The sequence below is a fragment of the Gastrolobium bilobum genome, unplaced genomic scaffold (assembly GCF_033153095.1).
Source record: "Gastrolobium bilobum isolate Gb01-03AN ecotype WA unplaced genomic scaffold, APGP_CSIRO_Gbil_v1 utg1383, whole genome shotgun sequence".
In the NCBI taxonomy this organism is placed as follows: domain Eukaryota; kingdom Viridiplantae; phylum Streptophyta; class Magnoliopsida; order Fabales; family Fabaceae; genus Gastrolobium; species Gastrolobium bilobum.
In genome coordinates this window covers 109,484-125,366 of record NW_026899537.1, presented here as the reverse complement: position 1 = coordinate 125,366, position 15,883 = coordinate 109,484, and the positions used below count along the sequence as shown (strand labels likewise).

The 15,883-nt window shown below is 34.0% G+C and overlaps 3 protein-coding genes across 3 annotated transcripts; 2 read left to right on the top strand and 1 right to left on the bottom strand.

The window, feature by feature from the left end:
- Nucleotides 1-4,508: 4,508 nt before the first annotated feature.
- LOC133291167 (uncharacterized) lies at nucleotides 4,509-12,277 on the top strand. The gene is made up of 19 exons (XM_061489373.1): nucleotides 4,509-4,536; nucleotides 4,725-5,662; nucleotides 5,761-5,851; nucleotides 5,945-6,145; nucleotides 6,250-6,481; nucleotides 6,911-7,021; nucleotides 7,173-7,254; nucleotides 7,336-7,395; nucleotides 7,499-7,551; nucleotides 8,203-8,369; nucleotides 9,960-10,170; nucleotides 10,400-10,454; nucleotides 10,559-10,615; nucleotides 10,700-10,948; nucleotides 11,134-11,198; nucleotides 11,290-11,346; nucleotides 11,429-11,522; nucleotides 11,658-11,798; nucleotides 11,880-12,277. Exons 2-19 carry the CDS (start codon nucleotides 4,784-4,786, stop codon nucleotides 11,958-11,960), a joined length of 2,886 nt encoding a protein of 961 aa, XP_061345357.1. The 5' UTR covers nucleotides 4,509-4,536; nucleotides 4,725-4,783; the 3' UTR covers nucleotides 11,961-12,277.
- Nucleotides 12,278-13,230: 953 nt separating this feature from the next.
- On the top strand, nucleotides 13,231-13,867 carry LOC133291214 (cyclin-dependent kinases regulatory subunit 1-like). Its single transcript, XM_061489440.1, has 4 exons — nucleotides 13,231-13,276; nucleotides 13,387-13,486; nucleotides 13,576-13,636; nucleotides 13,733-13,867. The coding sequence occupies exons 2-4, from the start codon at nucleotides 13,434-13,436 to the stop codon at nucleotides 13,865-13,867; spliced, it is 249 nt and encodes an 82-aa protein (XP_061345424.1). The 5' UTR covers nucleotides 13,231-13,276; nucleotides 13,387-13,433.
- A 375-nt stretch (nucleotides 13,868-14,242) lies between these two features.
- Nucleotides 14,243-14,808, bottom strand: LOC133291181 (histone H2B.3). Its single transcript, XM_061489402.1, has one exon. It carries the CDS (start codon nucleotides 14,762-14,764, stop codon nucleotides 14,339-14,341), a length of 426 nt encoding a protein of 141 aa, XP_061345386.1. The 5' UTR covers nucleotides 14,765-14,808; the 3' UTR covers nucleotides 14,243-14,338.
- Between the last annotated feature and the right edge of the window lie 1,075 nt (nucleotides 14,809-15,883).

Here is a 15,883-nt window from a genome sequence, read left to right as displayed (position 1 = left end):
ATATATATATATATATATATATATATATATATATGAAGATATTTTAATCTGTTTATCGCTTCGTGACTAGTACAATTCGGGGCGAGTCCCCAGATTAAGGTTTTAAACTTCTCCCAAAAATGATACTGGGGAGGATTGAATACATGCTCTCACCTCACCTTGACGCCGACTGAACTACCATCATTTAGTGCTTTTGATCATTTTACATATAAATAGAAATCGCCCCTTTCAACTTCACACAAGTCTTTAATTATGAATATCATCTATGTTTTTTTGGTCATAAATATAATTATAACTAATCAGGAATATTACACTTTCAATTTTGCCCCATCCAAAAAAAAATTTCGTGATAAGTATGTAAATTGAACTGTGTAGGATTATAACAAAAGAGAGAGAGAGAGAGAGAAAAGATTTTAATTTGGGGAAAAAGTAATGAAAAGGAGGGGTCCTCAAGTGTGTGGAGCAATGAAGTTGGTCGTCGCATATCCTATGGAAGATGCTGATATTTCAGTTACAAACCCTTTTGGATATACTAATCTCTTCTCTTCCTTTTAAACCCCTCCTACTGCTTCATGGCCTTCATATCCCGCTCTAACATCAGGTCCTTTACCAATAGTTTGAAGTTCAGCTAATTTTCTCTCTCTTGATTAGCACCTTCAAACTATGTCATCCCCACCACCCAATTTGGTTGTTTTATGGCTTAGTGTTTGTTGGGAGGTGTGGGATGGTGTTGGAGGTGGCTAGAAGTAACGGGATTAGTGGGTTTCAATTACCACCCTATCTCAATGTCTCTCTCAGGGCAACTTAGATCCTTTGGCATTTACCTCTTTCATCAACCTTTTCTTTGGTCTGTATATTCAGGTTTTGATGTATGACTTGAAGTTAGAACTCTTTTTATTTACTATAATCAGTATTGTCTACAACGTGGCAAATTTTATGTAGTTTGGATTGGTTTTGTGGATCAATCTGCTATTTGCATTAGTCTTCTGGCTATCATTAACACCACTAAATATGCAACCTCATCATATATGTATATTATGCTTAGAATTGATGTAGTAGATGTATTAATCGCATGTATTGGAAATTTGGAATCATAATACTATAAATCTTGAATGATATACGGTGCCTTTTAAAAAAAAAATTAAAAAAAATATTCCAATTGTTTTATCACTTTGTGATTTGTCTGATTTGGGTCTGATCCTAGAATTAAGACTTTAAATTTCTTATAAAAATAATACTGAAAAGGATCAAATACATATTTTTACTTTCGTTTATTTAGTTTACTGGCATCAACTGAGCTATCATAATTAGGGGTGTAAATGGGCTAAGTCAGCCGCCGGCCTAGCTTATATTAAGCCAGGCTTGACCTACTACAAATAGTTAAATAGAACAGGCCTAAGCTTTTAAAAAAAACCTATTTAAAAAACAGGCCATAGACTTTTATGTAAATGTCGGGCCTATAAGCCTACAGGCCGACCTATATCATATTATTTATTTTTTTAAAAATAAAATTATTATTTTAATAATTTTAAATAATAAAATAATATTATTTTAATTATTTTTTTAATTATTGAATGTTTAATAAGCTTAAACAAGCCAAGATTTTTAGTTTTTAAATATAAGTCAGGCCAGATTTGTAATTTGGGGCCTACACATGCTAACAGGTTAGGCCAGACACAACATTTTTTCACACAGACATAATTTATTTAAGTCAAAGCCTAGCCTAACTCAGCCTATTTACACCACTAATCATCATTTAATTGCAAGATTATTTTTAAATAGTACGCTTCCAATCAGTAAAATGGATTATTCATTGCTACTGCGCATAACCGTTGAATCAAATCAGGTATTGGTTGTGAATCAAATCCCCCTATGTCCGACACATGGCTATTGCAGGTTAAAAGAACAAAACAACAATTGTAATTAAGTCGAACAAGTTGTTCAACTACCAATCAATCTCTTTATATGACTTCGTAATACGGAAATTTCAACTTACAACAATACCGATCCGCGCCCTTTCATTCCGCGCTCGAATTTCAATTAATAAATTTTGCTTCTTTTGAGGCCAGCATAGCAATCCAGATAGTTTTATATTTCTTTAAGTTTGATCAATTCGTCACTACATCACTTAATTCACAAGTAGTTTAATTTAGTTTTAGTTAGAATCGGTTTGATTTGCTTAAAAACAAATTACTTATTGATATTTTTTCCCACAGCACAATATATTATTGTTTATTTATTAAATTTATAATCCAAAAATATGCCTCGCATATTTAAAGAAACCTTAATTCAAAATCAACTAGATTTCAATCAAAACCCGATTTAAATAAAGAAAAATAATTTTCTTATTTTATAAAAGAAAATTTTTTCATATGCTACTCACATAATTAAAAGATGGGTTCATATTATTTTTTTGTCTTCTTATTTTTTTTGTGAACCTCACTCATGCAGAGGCGGACCGGTGTTGTTGCCTGTGTCTGCACATGCAGACACAAAAATTTGAGAATTATTTTTTTAAAGGAGTGGGTGATTTAGATCAAGTAAAAAAAAATTAAGAAGATTGAAAAAAATAAAATAAAAATAGACCCAAGCCCAACCCATATAATTAAAAGCTTAAAGCTTAAACCCTACCCTATTGCTTTGTCTCTTTTTCTTTTTTTGAAACATAAACTTTATTAGCTCCAAACCTTAATGGATATCAATGATTCATGAAATTCAATCTTCATCAAGTGGAGGAGAATCGCATGGGATTTTTCACGTTTTTTTGTGAAGCAAAAGTAGTCAACTTTGGATCAAATAGACATCGATAGAGGTTGGTTTTTGATCAATTAACCACTACAATTAATACATTTAAAAAATTTCTTAAAAAAAATCTTCAAGGGCGTTGCCCCCGAACCCCCACCTTGAATGTGCACACATAAATTTTTTCTAAGTCTGCCACTGCACTTATGTATTGTGTGTAATGTAACACATAAATTTTTTTTATGTAAAATGAAAAAATTAATCTCCTTAAATAAAGTAGTAAATTTGATAGTCATTTGTTTGCAATGTATATATAGGGTCAAGATTATTTTATACCAATGTAAGTTACACTTTTAATTTTGTCTATTGTTCTTATTTATATTTAACGACTATGATTTATTAGATGTGCGTGAGCTATTAGATGTAAGCAAATTAATGACAGAGACTGAGCATAAAACTTCTTACTCTTATACCGATATAATAATATTAACTCAAATTTTGGCTTTTTTTTTTGGGGCTAGGGTTTAAGATTTGTTTTGAGCTTGAAATTATTGAGTAACCGATTGATTTAATTGTAATCAATTATCTTTATTTTTATAAATTTTTCGTGTTTTTAAAACACGGTAATCCTTATGTTTATAAACTTTTCTTTATTTTTTAGGATTTTAAATTTTGGGTTTAGTGTTTCTCGTGTGACGGATGATAAAATTATCCTATGTATGCAAGTTTCATATTAGAGTTGCTCGTCGAATTTCAGTATTTGGTATTAGGGGCTCGTGTTTTTTTTTTCTATTGGATTTTCTACTTAAAAACTATTGTGTCAATATCGTTCTATCCTTATCTTGAATTATTGTTTTGAACTAATTTTTAAGTGAAAAGTATTTCTGCAGTTATAGGAGATAAAGTTATCTTCAGTGAGCTCAAAACGACGTCGTTTTAGGTTATAAGATTAAAAAATTATAATGACAAAGACTAATATAACCCTGCAGTATATTATAATTACAAAAATACCTTGATTTCCACTCCAAAACAACGTCGTTTTGAGCTCATTGGAAATAACTTTATCTCTGGTGACTGAAGAAATCCTTTATCCAATTTTTAACTAGCAAATTATTTTTATAAAACTCAATTCATCATCTTTTGAGTTCATATGGGACCAACATTTTACTTATTTCTCTCATATTATAATATTAAATATTTGTATCGTATGTTTCTTTGTAAAATTTATGAGTATTATAAGTTTAATTGCATAAATTAAAAATATTATTTAATATCATAATGTGTCCTAATATACCAGAATTTAATATATTTTTTTAGAATTAACGTAACGGAATATGTGCGTATCCGGTGCAACATAATTTGCCTGTTGCATGAGACAACATAAGAAACATATTTAGCTAAGTATTTCATGATATAAAAAAAAAGGGAAATATTATTCTTATGCAACATAAGATAACATCTTTTTCCTACACACCCATTGATTTCCGTGTAGTTTAATTTGTAATTTTTTATTTTTTATAAGTGAGTGGACCCCACCTATAATTGTGTCTATGGTAGGAGATAACACTCTCCTACAACATGAGATTACTAAATCCCAAAAAAAAAATTCCTAAATTAACTTATAATAAAAAAATGGAAAATGGTGTATCAAACCCCTAAAACAAGAGAAATTTATGAGTAATACTTTAAACAGATTATTATGGGGTGTATAAATAAAGAAGGCAGAAACTAGAAATACACGAAACACAAGGAGAAATGGAAAAACTGGAGAAACCGTATCGCCATCATCGCAGGGTTAGTTTTGGCATTGGAGAAAAGAACAGGCTCTCGCCCTTCTTCAAGGAAACCCACCCCACACACCAAATCCCATCCCCTCCTATCTTTTTTTCCTTTACCCCTAATCCCAAATCAATTCTTCCTTATGTTTTTTTGAAAGCCCTAATTTTTACCTTCTTTAAATTCTAACCCCTCTTCTTATTCAGTTTTCTGTTAAAGTTTCTTCAAATTCAAGCGAACGAAGCTGTGGTGATTGAATCGATCTATGGCGAAAGGTGCGGATTCGGATGAGTTTTTGCTTCTTTCTAGGGTTCGGACGGGTCTCAAGAGGGAGTTTGCATTCGCCATGAAGGCTCAATCCGAGATCTGTGGTGGTTCTTTGGGTCGAACCAGGGCCAGTAAGAACCGGAATGGAGTTGTTCCGGTTCAGACCGCTCCGGCCGGCAAGAGGTCCAGGAAGTCCGGTTCTTTCGAGGGAGCGCTGGAAAATTCGGAGGATGTGGTTGATGCAACGAGCGAGGAGGAAGCTAAAAGCGACGTCGTTGATGTCACGAGCGACGACGAACCCAAGAACCAAGTGGGAGAATCCGCTGCAATGCCCGTATGCGAAGAGGAGCCGAAGAATGATGTTGTGGAAACTGTGATCAACGAAGAGGAGCCGAAGAATGATGTTGTGGAAACTGTGATCAACGAAGAGCCTCGTACGGTTGAATCTTTGAAGGAAGAAGAGGTTATGGATGGCATGGTGGTGCCAGTTTGCGATACCGTGGTCAAAGAGGAACAATGCACTATTGAGACAACCCCTGTTTCGGTTATTGTTGTTGCTGCTGATGATGATGATAAGGGGAAGAAAGTGTGTATGGAGAAGCCGCTGAGGCGGTTTACACGGTCAGCATTGAAGCAAAAATCTGATGAAACAGAGGTAATAACTTATGGGGAAAATGCTAATGCTGATGCTAGTGCTCTAGCTGTTGGAATTGATGATAATGTTAAAAGGGAAACTGAGCCTGCCCTTTTAAGAACCGTTCCAACGCCAATAAAAATGACCAAGACTACCTCGAAGAAGTTCCCTACAAAGCTAAAGGATCTTTTGGCGACAGGGATTCTTGAGGGGCTGCCAGTGAAGTATGTCAGGGGAATGAAGGTATTATACTATTATCTGATTTTCTTATTTCTTTCAGTGTTGATATTTGCGAATTTCTGCTTCGGGTGTGAGTTTTATGCATTTGAGAAAACTTGTAGGCACGAAGACCTGGTGAAACAGGCCTCCGAGGAGTGATTAGTGGCGCTGGGATTTTGTGCTATTGTGAGATTTGTAAGGGGGTTGAGGTAGGTAACATAAATTACGGTCATGTTTTGGTATCGTCTAACGTTTCATAGATTAGTAATGTGGTTTTTCTTTTTGTTTTTTGCTGAGAGTAGGTAGTCACACCCACTGTGTTTGAGCTGCATGCTGGTAGTTCAAACAAACGTCCCCCAGAGTATATTTACCTTGAGAATGGTAATACCCTCCGCGAAGTCATAAATGCCTGTTGGAGTGTTCCATTGGATACCTTGGAGGAAGCCATACAAAAGGTCCTCGTTGGCTTCACTATGAAAAAATCTATCACCTGTTTTGGCTGCAGAGGTTTGAAATGCATATGTTTGATTTCCTACCCTTCGCTCAACGAGTTTGCAATTTTACATTACTTATTTTCACGCTATGTTACAAGTAATTTTGATCATTTGCAGGGTCTATTTCTGATGCATGCAATGCTGTCTCAAGACTAGCATGTGATTCATGCGTGGGATTGAAAGACTCTCAACCTAGCCCCCCTCAAACAGCTGTGGCAAGCAGTAAAAGTGCTTCACCAGCAGTTCAACCTAGGTATCAGTTCAACCTAGGATTGAAAGACTCTCAACCTAGCCCCCCTCAAACAGCTGCAGCAAGCAGTAAAAGTGCTTCACCAGCAGTTCAACCTAGGTATCTTTTATTTTTTATTTTTTATAAAAGCATAATGAGTACATCCTAGTACCTGAATTTAGGATAAGCATGTGCTTCATCAAGGCAACTTTGCTTACCTTAAAATTTATGCAAAATCTTTGCAACACTTTTGCAGTATTTGTCGACCTTTTTACACCCTTCTGCATTTTACCTATGCTAAAAAACGGAGAGCTTATTATTATTTATTATAGTTTTTAATCCTTTCGTTAGTAAATAGTATCAGATGACAAGTGGTTTTATTTAATGTCACTTTACTTTTGTAGACTAGGCATCAGGTCATGTGCACCAAACTACTAATTAATAATTTAATACATTGCATGCCTGTATTTGAGTACACATACTTATTAAAGTTCACTAAAATTTCTCCACATATCATTATCTAATGCTTGCATGTTCCAACTATTTCAGATCACCAGAACCAGTTGTGGTTTCAAAACCAGTTGTCGTTCCAAAGTCATTAAACAATGGGATGAAGCACAGTACATCTCGTGGTAAGAGTCAAGGAAGACTAACTAGAAAGTAAGTGTTTGTAAAGGACTTATCTAAAACATTTGTTTAGGTTAGAATTTAGAAGTACATATTTTTTCATGTATTAACATATCATGTTATATCCAATCAGGGATTTAATTTTTGCCCATTTTTTTATTTTTTATTTTTAAAATTTTGAAAGGGATTTACGGTTGCACAAGTTGGTATTTGAAGAAGATGTGTTGCCCGATGGAACTGAAGTAGCCTACTATGCTCATGGAAAGGTTGTTTTGATTGAGATGTGTTCTGCTCTACTTGTTTTTATGACTTTTATCTTTTCTGAGTTTCTTTTGTTGTGTGGTCAGAAACTATTGCTTGGTTACAAAAAGGGATTTGGAATTTTTTGTACCTGCTGCAACTCCGAGGTGCTTTTTCTTATGATGTAGTATATATTGTGCGAAATTTTGGGCTTCATATCGATATTTGACTCCAGTGCTTTTTTATTTTAATTTTTTTTTGGATCTGCAGGTCAGTGCCTCTCAGTTTGAAGCTCATGCTGGCTGGGCATCTCGACGCAAGCCGTGAGTTCTTTTTTTAAAATTTATTATTGGATCTAGGGTCTATCTGCATTGTCTATCTAGCTTTGCATTATATTATAGATAAGTTTACTTATGATATACCATCAGATTGTATTGGCTGACTGCTAGTGTTATCCGAGTGTACTGCTGTATTGTTACTACTGTATAGCATGTTCTATAGAATCATAGATCTGACTCTGTTAGACTGATTAGTTATAGGAGTTATACTTTTTATATGACTCAAAATGACTATTTTTTTGAGAGAAAAAAGCAGCTTTTTTTAGAAAAAAAAAACCCCATCTAAACACCCACTTAGTGTTCTGTTGTCCAGCTCTATAAACAGAGCGTAGTCTATCTGATCAATTGTAATCAGTATGATAACCTTCAACATGAAGTTTTCTTACTGATTTTCTCTCCATAATTTTCTTTCACTTTCCTCCATTTTTGCACCACTTGTTTTTACATTAATCGCTCATCATACAATGAGTATTATCTTTTGTTTTATTACTTCTTTCTTTCTGCCCTTTTTCCATTTTTTGTTTAATTTTACAATTTCTAAGGTCTCCGTGGTTTTGCCACCATGAATTGAAGTGCGGTGTTTGTAAAAGTTACCATCATTTCCTTCCTGTTTAATGCTGATTTATTGTATTGCAGTTACCTTCACATATACACATCTAATGGAGTCTCACTCCATGAGTTGTCTATCTCTTTATCAAAAGATCGGAGATTTTCTAGCAATGATAATGATGACCTCTGCAGCATATGTCAAGATGGAGGGGATCTTTTGTGTTGTGATGGATGCCCAAGAGCATTTCACATAGGTGAAGTGTTTTTTGCTTTTTCGCTGTGTAAATTAGTTCTGGATTAATGTGTGTTGTTTTACCCCATCTTGTAATGCAAGATGGTACCTGATTACGCTGAAAAATGATGCTATTGTCAAATTGCTTGTTTTTTTATTTGAGTGGGATTAGTTTCTAGAATGGTTGTTAAAATACCTTTCGATACTCTGACTGGGAAGGACTATTATGTAAATTCTTAATCTTATTAATTGTAAGATTTAATAAACAAAGTAATTAATAACTTGTAATTGAAGGAAAGCTAGATGGATACCATTAACGAAATGTCTGATTATCAAATTTTGAATTTTCTCATCATTTTTTGAATTCTAATGTTGAATTTTTTCTTTGTTTGATTTTTTTCTTGATTCTAGCTTTGTTAAATTAATTTATGTACTGTTGAAGTTTAGGAAAAATTCAAGTATGTGTGATAGGAACCAAAACAACAGAACCAGAAAATATGAATGAAACGTATTTTATATCAAACTGCAGAATTACAAACTATATTGGAAAGGAAAGTGTAAGAAAATACAAGAAAATGAAGGAAACTATAAGCTAGAGCATTCGAGAGGCTCTAGTCTCTCCCAAATCACCCAAGAGGTGCCCAAAAGTTCCAAGTCCCAAAGATCCCCTATCCCCTCCTCCTCTACCTATTTATAACAGACTGGTAACAACCCCTTGCTGTCATTTCTGTTCACGTGACCACTCTAACCAATTCATCCTTCCACTGCTGACTCATCACAATTAATTAATAGAGATCGTGTCAATGTGGTTTAGTTTTTCCTCCCCGTTCTTCAAATTGTGGGATGAGTGACATACAAGCATTAAGTAAGATGAACAGAACATCTACAAGCAACTTGATACAACTAACGGGCAAGTTGGCTATGACTTTTTGCTACTCTAAAAAGAATAAAAAGAAGAGAGCAAAGAGCATCATAGTACACAGCCCTTTCTTAAACATCAAATGGGAGTAGACAGTTAACTGAGAATAGAAAAGGGATACAGGGATACGGGTCTCTACAGAATTTTACAGTTATGGTCTTAGAGTAATTCAAGGCAAGCTTGATGCTACCATATATAAATATGTGATATTCAATTTTTTCATCATCTTTGTGAATATCCCATATTGATTTCTTTCCTTATGAATTTCTTCCGTTCCTTTTTTCTTCTTATTTTATTTGTTTCTTGGTTCTAGTTTGATTATGTTATCTCATGTCTATTCTTAATAGCTTGAAACATAGAAAAGTTAACCAATAATCAAAAAGCTGAGGAACTTGTATACTTGCATTAAGTTAGATGAACAGAACATCATAACAAGCAGCTTGATATAGAAAAAGAACTGGCCAACGGTTGACAACAGCTTTTAGCCACCCAAAAAGGAAAACAGAGCACAGCAAAGAACACGTGCTTTGTATAAATTCTAATTTAATGCCTATAAACAAAATGTTTCTGGTTGATCTCATGATTTCTTTTTATTTTTTTATGTGCTTTATATAAATATATTTATATTTCTCTGCCATATTGAACTAGAAGCTGGAGTTGTATGTCTCATTGTTTTATGTTTGCCAATTCCAGATTGTGTTCCTCTTCCTTGCATTCCAAGTGGTACTTGGTATTGTAAGTATTGCCAGAATCTTTTCCAAAATGACAAACATGGGGAAAACAATTTGAATGCTCTGGCAGCTGGAAGGATCGCAGGAACTGATCCTTTAGAACAGATAAACCGAAGATGCATTCGTGTTGTCAAAACTGTAGCTGTTGACCATGGTGGATGTGCCTTGTGCAGGTAATGTTGTGTTATTTTTTCTGCAAGTTTTATAGTGATTTTACACACAATGTCTACAATCTTTTCTCCTTCTTCTTTGATATGATGGACATGTGACAGTTATCTCTTGCTCTGGCTTATGACATAAGTCTTTGCACTTGAATCTGTGTTTCTTCTTAAAGATGGCCATATAAAAGCTATATTTAAGAACATTATTCTCAGCCTCCTGATGCTTTGATGTGATGTACAGATGTCATGATTTCAGTAAAAGCTTTGGTCCTCGGACGGTAATTATTTGTGATCAGGTATTGCTTTATGTTAATTATAAATTGCCAAGCCTTAATATTCTGTTACTTTTAGTGATATCACAATGGGTTTGTTTAAAGCACTCATTGATGTGTTCTTGCAGTGTGAGAAGGAATATCATGTAGGGTGTTTGAAGGATCATAACATGCAGAACCTTGAGGTAACATAATTTATTTTTTCCTCTGATTGAAATTTCATTTGCCTTTTGTATTACATTCATTTTTTGACTGAGGTTATTTACCAGGAATTGCCAGAAGGAAATTGGTTCTGCAGTACAAACTGCAATCAAATTCATTCTACTCTAATGAATTTGGTGGCTTGTGGTGAGAAGAATCTCTCAGATTCCCTTCAAAGTTTGATTAAAAAGAAGCTTGAAGAAAAAGGTTTAGACAATGGGGTTGGTCTTGATATTAAATGGAGGGTTCTCAACTGGAAATTATCTGCTTCTGTTGAAACTAGGCAATTGCTTTCGAAGGCTGTTTCCATCTTCCATGTGAGTATATTAGTGTTTGTGTATTATTCAGTTTTGATTTTTGTTCAGTTACTTTGTCAGTATTGAAATTGAGAGCTAATTACAGTTGGCAATTGGATTTTTGAAGGCTTACCTTTAAGTTTATCATATGTTTAGCTTGAGCGATGTGCAATTTCATTCAGTGTTGGAATATTTTCTTTTTCCAGGAAAGGTTTGATCCGATAGTTGATTCTACTTCTGGTCGTGATTTTATTCCAACAATGCTGTATGGGTAAGCATTATTTGTTTCTCTGTTTTGGTCTTTTGTTTTGATAGTTATGGATGAGAATGATTTTTCCCTCTTGTTGGTTTGATTTCCACAGAAGGAACATCCGGGGTCAAGATTTTGGTGGAATGTACTGTGTGCTGCTCACTGTCAAGTAAGGATGAGTGTGGAATGATTTTTTTTTTCCAAGTGCATATTTGGCTTGAAGAGATTTATATTTTTTTATTATTTTGCAGTCAAGTTGTCGTGTCTGCTGGAATATTTCGTGTCTTTGGGCCAGAAGTAGCAGAGCTTCCGTTAGTGGCTACAGTTGCTGATTACCAAGGACAGGTTGTTTGATTTGCTTCAGTGATAAATATACCCAGCTCTCTAGTGTTTTTTAATTTGATTAATTATTTAAGTAAATGAAGATTTTGTGAATGTCAGCAAATATTTTTAACTTTAAATGATTTCTTTTTTATTTAGGGCTATTTTCAGTGCCTGTTTTCTTGCGTTGAGGGACTACTTGGATCTTTAAATGTGAGAAACCTTGTACTACCGGCTGCTGATGAAGCTGAATCAATATGGACCAGCAAATTTGGGTTTACAAAGCTAGACCAAGAAGAGGTGTGTAACTTCTTATGTTGTTTGCTTTTAGAGTTTCATTGGTTGCCTACTCATTAGACTAACTACTGTCCTCATTAACAGATAAACAATTATAAGAAATTTTATCACATGATGATATTTCAAGGGACCTCGGTACTACAGAAGCCTGTTGCTGCACTCTGAAGTGCTTTTTGCCACTCTGGAGTCTGTGTAAAGTTTTTTGGAAGTCTCCATGTGAAATGGCCTTTGTTTTTGGTTGGTTTGCTGGGTGCTGAACACACTCGTTTAGTATGTACAGGGTTATGCCTTTTTTGGTGTACAGAAAAACAGAGCACTTTCTCTGGCTGTTATTAATTTTTTTTTTTGTAGCAAAGAAATGAAACGAGTTTAGGGTTTAAAATACAGGAAACCGGGACAAGGGATTTTGAGAAACTTGCCAAAATTTTGGTTTATGTTAAATTCATTTATTAGTCGCCATAGAGCGGTTTCAACGTGATTCTGTTGGCAATCTAATAATCTGGATTTTTTTTATATTATTTATCGTTTAATTAGAGGCACGTCTCGGTATCATTTTGTATATTGTTCTCAATTTCCTTAGTTTCATGCTTAATCTGCTGTAATACATAAATTGGCAAGTATTAAACCTTGGTTTAGAATACTGAAACTCATTTTTATTTTTATTTTGAAAATACATTTTTGAAGTAATCAATTCGTGTTATATTCGTATCTGAATTGTACCGTGCTTATTTAAACAAGATTTTTTTTTCTAACTTTGGAAAACATAATTATGTTAAGGTACACCTAAATCTAGTGGATGTGTTAATACTTTTTATACTTTGCTTTAAGGAAAAATAGGATTTTAATTTTTTGACTTCTGTTTGTTTTTAAAACAAACATTTAAATATCTATTTAGAGTGAGAAACACTTCTTAAAAAAAGTAGTTTCGGGAAGAGTAAAACCCATCGAAGGAATCTAATTCCGTTAAGTTTATCACCCTTGTAAGTGCCAAGCATTAAATTAAATATTGGTTTAGATAATAAATTTTTTTGCGAAAATGCTTGTTTGAAGTAGGCAGGAATCTGTATATGCATCCTTGCTTAACCTAATTAGGGATTTTAAATTTTTTTAAAGGACGTATATATTATCCTAGTTTAAATATCTGTATATGCATCCGTAAGTTACATTATTTATGAAATGATTATCCCAGTCTTTTATATAGGGAAAGAACAAGTTTTTAATGTTGTAATGTGTTAATACGTAATACCTAACTTCGGTTGCGTACAAAATTCCGCGTTAAATGAAGCGGAAAGTCAAGCAATTTGAAATTTAAAAAAATAAGCATGTCCTAGAACTAGCCGTTAAAAACTTTTTGATTGTATATGCTGGCATTATTAGGGTACAATCGTTTTATTATAAAAGCTGTTACCGTCCATATATCTAATATCTATTCCCCCAAATCTCCATTTCGTCTCTCTGCGACACGCTCTCTGATCTCTCAGGTAAGCACTGGCGATGCAGCGCAATCAGATCTTAATTACTTGTTTTCTTTCTCTGAATTCAAAGTTTTCATACATCAAAGATTTTCACCTGCGAATATTGTGGTGGACAGGATAACCAGATCGAATTGAATCGAATCGAATCGAGCCCTTGTTAGTGATGGGTCAGATCCAGTATTCTGATAAGTACTTCGACGATACTTACGAGTACAGGTAACTTATCCACATCCACATCCACAATTCCTCCTTTTCCTTCATTTTTATTCATTAACCCTAACATCTTTTTTTTTCCTTCTGTTCAGGCATGTGGTTCTGCCTCCTGAAGTTGCCAAACTGCTTCCCAAGAATCGCCTTCTCACTGAAGTACGTAATGATTTTCTAATTCACATTCAATTTTTTTATGATTTTTTTTTTGTTTTGAAATTGAAATTCACAAAATATGTATGTTTTGTGATGCAGAACGAATGGCGTGCGATTGGAGTTCAACAAAGCCGAGGGTGGGTTCATTATGCAATTCACAGCCCCGAGCCACACATAATGCTTTTCAGGAGGACTTTAAACTTTCAACAGCACCACGAAAATCTTGCCAAGTGATTATTTATTTATTTTCTATGAGAGTGGATCCCCTCACGTGAAAAAGTACTTATGTGATTATGTTATTTGATCACAACCACTTATTAATGATAAGATAATAGAGAAAAAATGTGTATGATTTTTAAATAAATAGTTATGATCAAATAACATAACCACGTAACCATTGTTTCACATGAGAATGAGAAGATTCACTCCCTTTTCCATTCAAAGTGTTATATAATCTGTTGTTGGTGTACGTTTCCTTGTCACGTGCTCTGTTTCAAGTGTTTGCTCTCTTTTCGTTTTTGAAATAATGATCATGAGTTTGGTTTACTGGTTATTTATTAACTAGTCCTTAATTCCAGTAATTTATAAATTTCATTGACTAGCCAAAATCATAATTTTCATTACCAAGACGAGTCTTTACAAGAAGTAAAAATTCGAGAGACACTAAAATAAAACACACAGGAACGGAAAGAGAAACCCTAAACCCTAAGAACTAGTGAACTTTGTAACGGCCTTTGTCCCTTCAGAAACAGCGTGCTTTGCGAGTTCGCCAGGGAGGACCAACCTCACGGCGGTTTGGATCTCCCTTGAGGTTATGGTTGGCTTCTTGTTGTAGCGAGCGAGACGAGATGATTCCTGTGCAAGCTTCTCGAATATGTCGTTGATGAAACTGTTCATGATTCCCATGGCTTTGCTTGAGATTCCAATGTCAGGGTGCACCTGCTTCAGCACCTTGAATATGTATATCTTGTATGTCTCCACGTTTTTCTTCGATCTCTTCTTCTTCTTGTTTTCGCCGCCGGCACCGCCTTCCTTTGGAATCTTCTTCTCCGCTCTCGGCTTCTTCTCCGCCGGTGCTTTCTCCGCCACCGGCTTCTTCTCTGCGGGCTTCTTCTCCGACGCCTTCGCCATTTTCAGAGCTTGATTTGCAGCGATGGAAGTTGAATATATCGAATGAGTTGTGAATTGTGAATTGGGAATTGAGAAGTATAACCGATATATATAGGTTGTTTAGATGAGATTTAATTGGTTGAAGGGGATGGGGTGCGGATCGATGACGTGGACCGTTGGATCTTTGTTTAGTGAGTTTGGACGGTGTGGAATCTTTTCGCAATGAGCGGGTCGTGTTTTGCTTTCTCTCGTTTGCGCGCTCTCGGAAAATTTTAAAAGATCACAAAATGTTGTTCCCCCCGAATGAAATGTAACCGAGAGAGAGGGAAAGTAATTCTTAGTAGCATTTAAATAACTTTTATCCCCGAATAAGTTTTAATAATTGTGCTAACAATCTTGAAAAGTTTTTGGGAAAAATATTGATATATAATTGTGTAAGAGAAAAATATAACTTAATATTTTTTATATAAAATTTAAATTTAGAAAGAAAATCACTCATTTTTTGTTCCATTATTTTTATTAATTATCTTTTTTTTTCATTTAAAATAACTTAATTTTATATCTTTTAAAAATGCAAACACTGAATCCAAAGTTTTTTGTTATTTATATTGCCTAAAAGAAAAAAAAATCTCATTAAATATGTGAAATTTGAATAAATCTTGTTATGAAATACACGCTATTTTCGTCACATCTCAAATTTATTATAGGTATATTGGTGTCACTTTAGTATCCTTGTGGCTTTTTTATGGTAAAAAGTTTTAAATTTATATCGTTACGGTGAATCTCAAATTGTGTTTCTGTTGCCATGCAACAACAATTGATAAACAGGCTACATTAATCCACTCTATGTAATTAATTCATTGAATTAAAATAATTAAAATTTATTCGACATTAATGATAATAGGCATAACATTAATGTTATTATCATAAGATTAATATAATAAAAAATATGTCTATTATCATAAGATTATATATACTCAATCATGTGCATAAACTAATAATGGTTATTTTATTGGTGGTTCAGCCTACTTGAACAGTATAATCGATTAATTGAAGAATTGGTTGAAATTTTTAAAAGAAAAATAATTTAAAAATGATTATTTTTCAAATGATTCTAAATTTTTATTCTCACATTTTAGT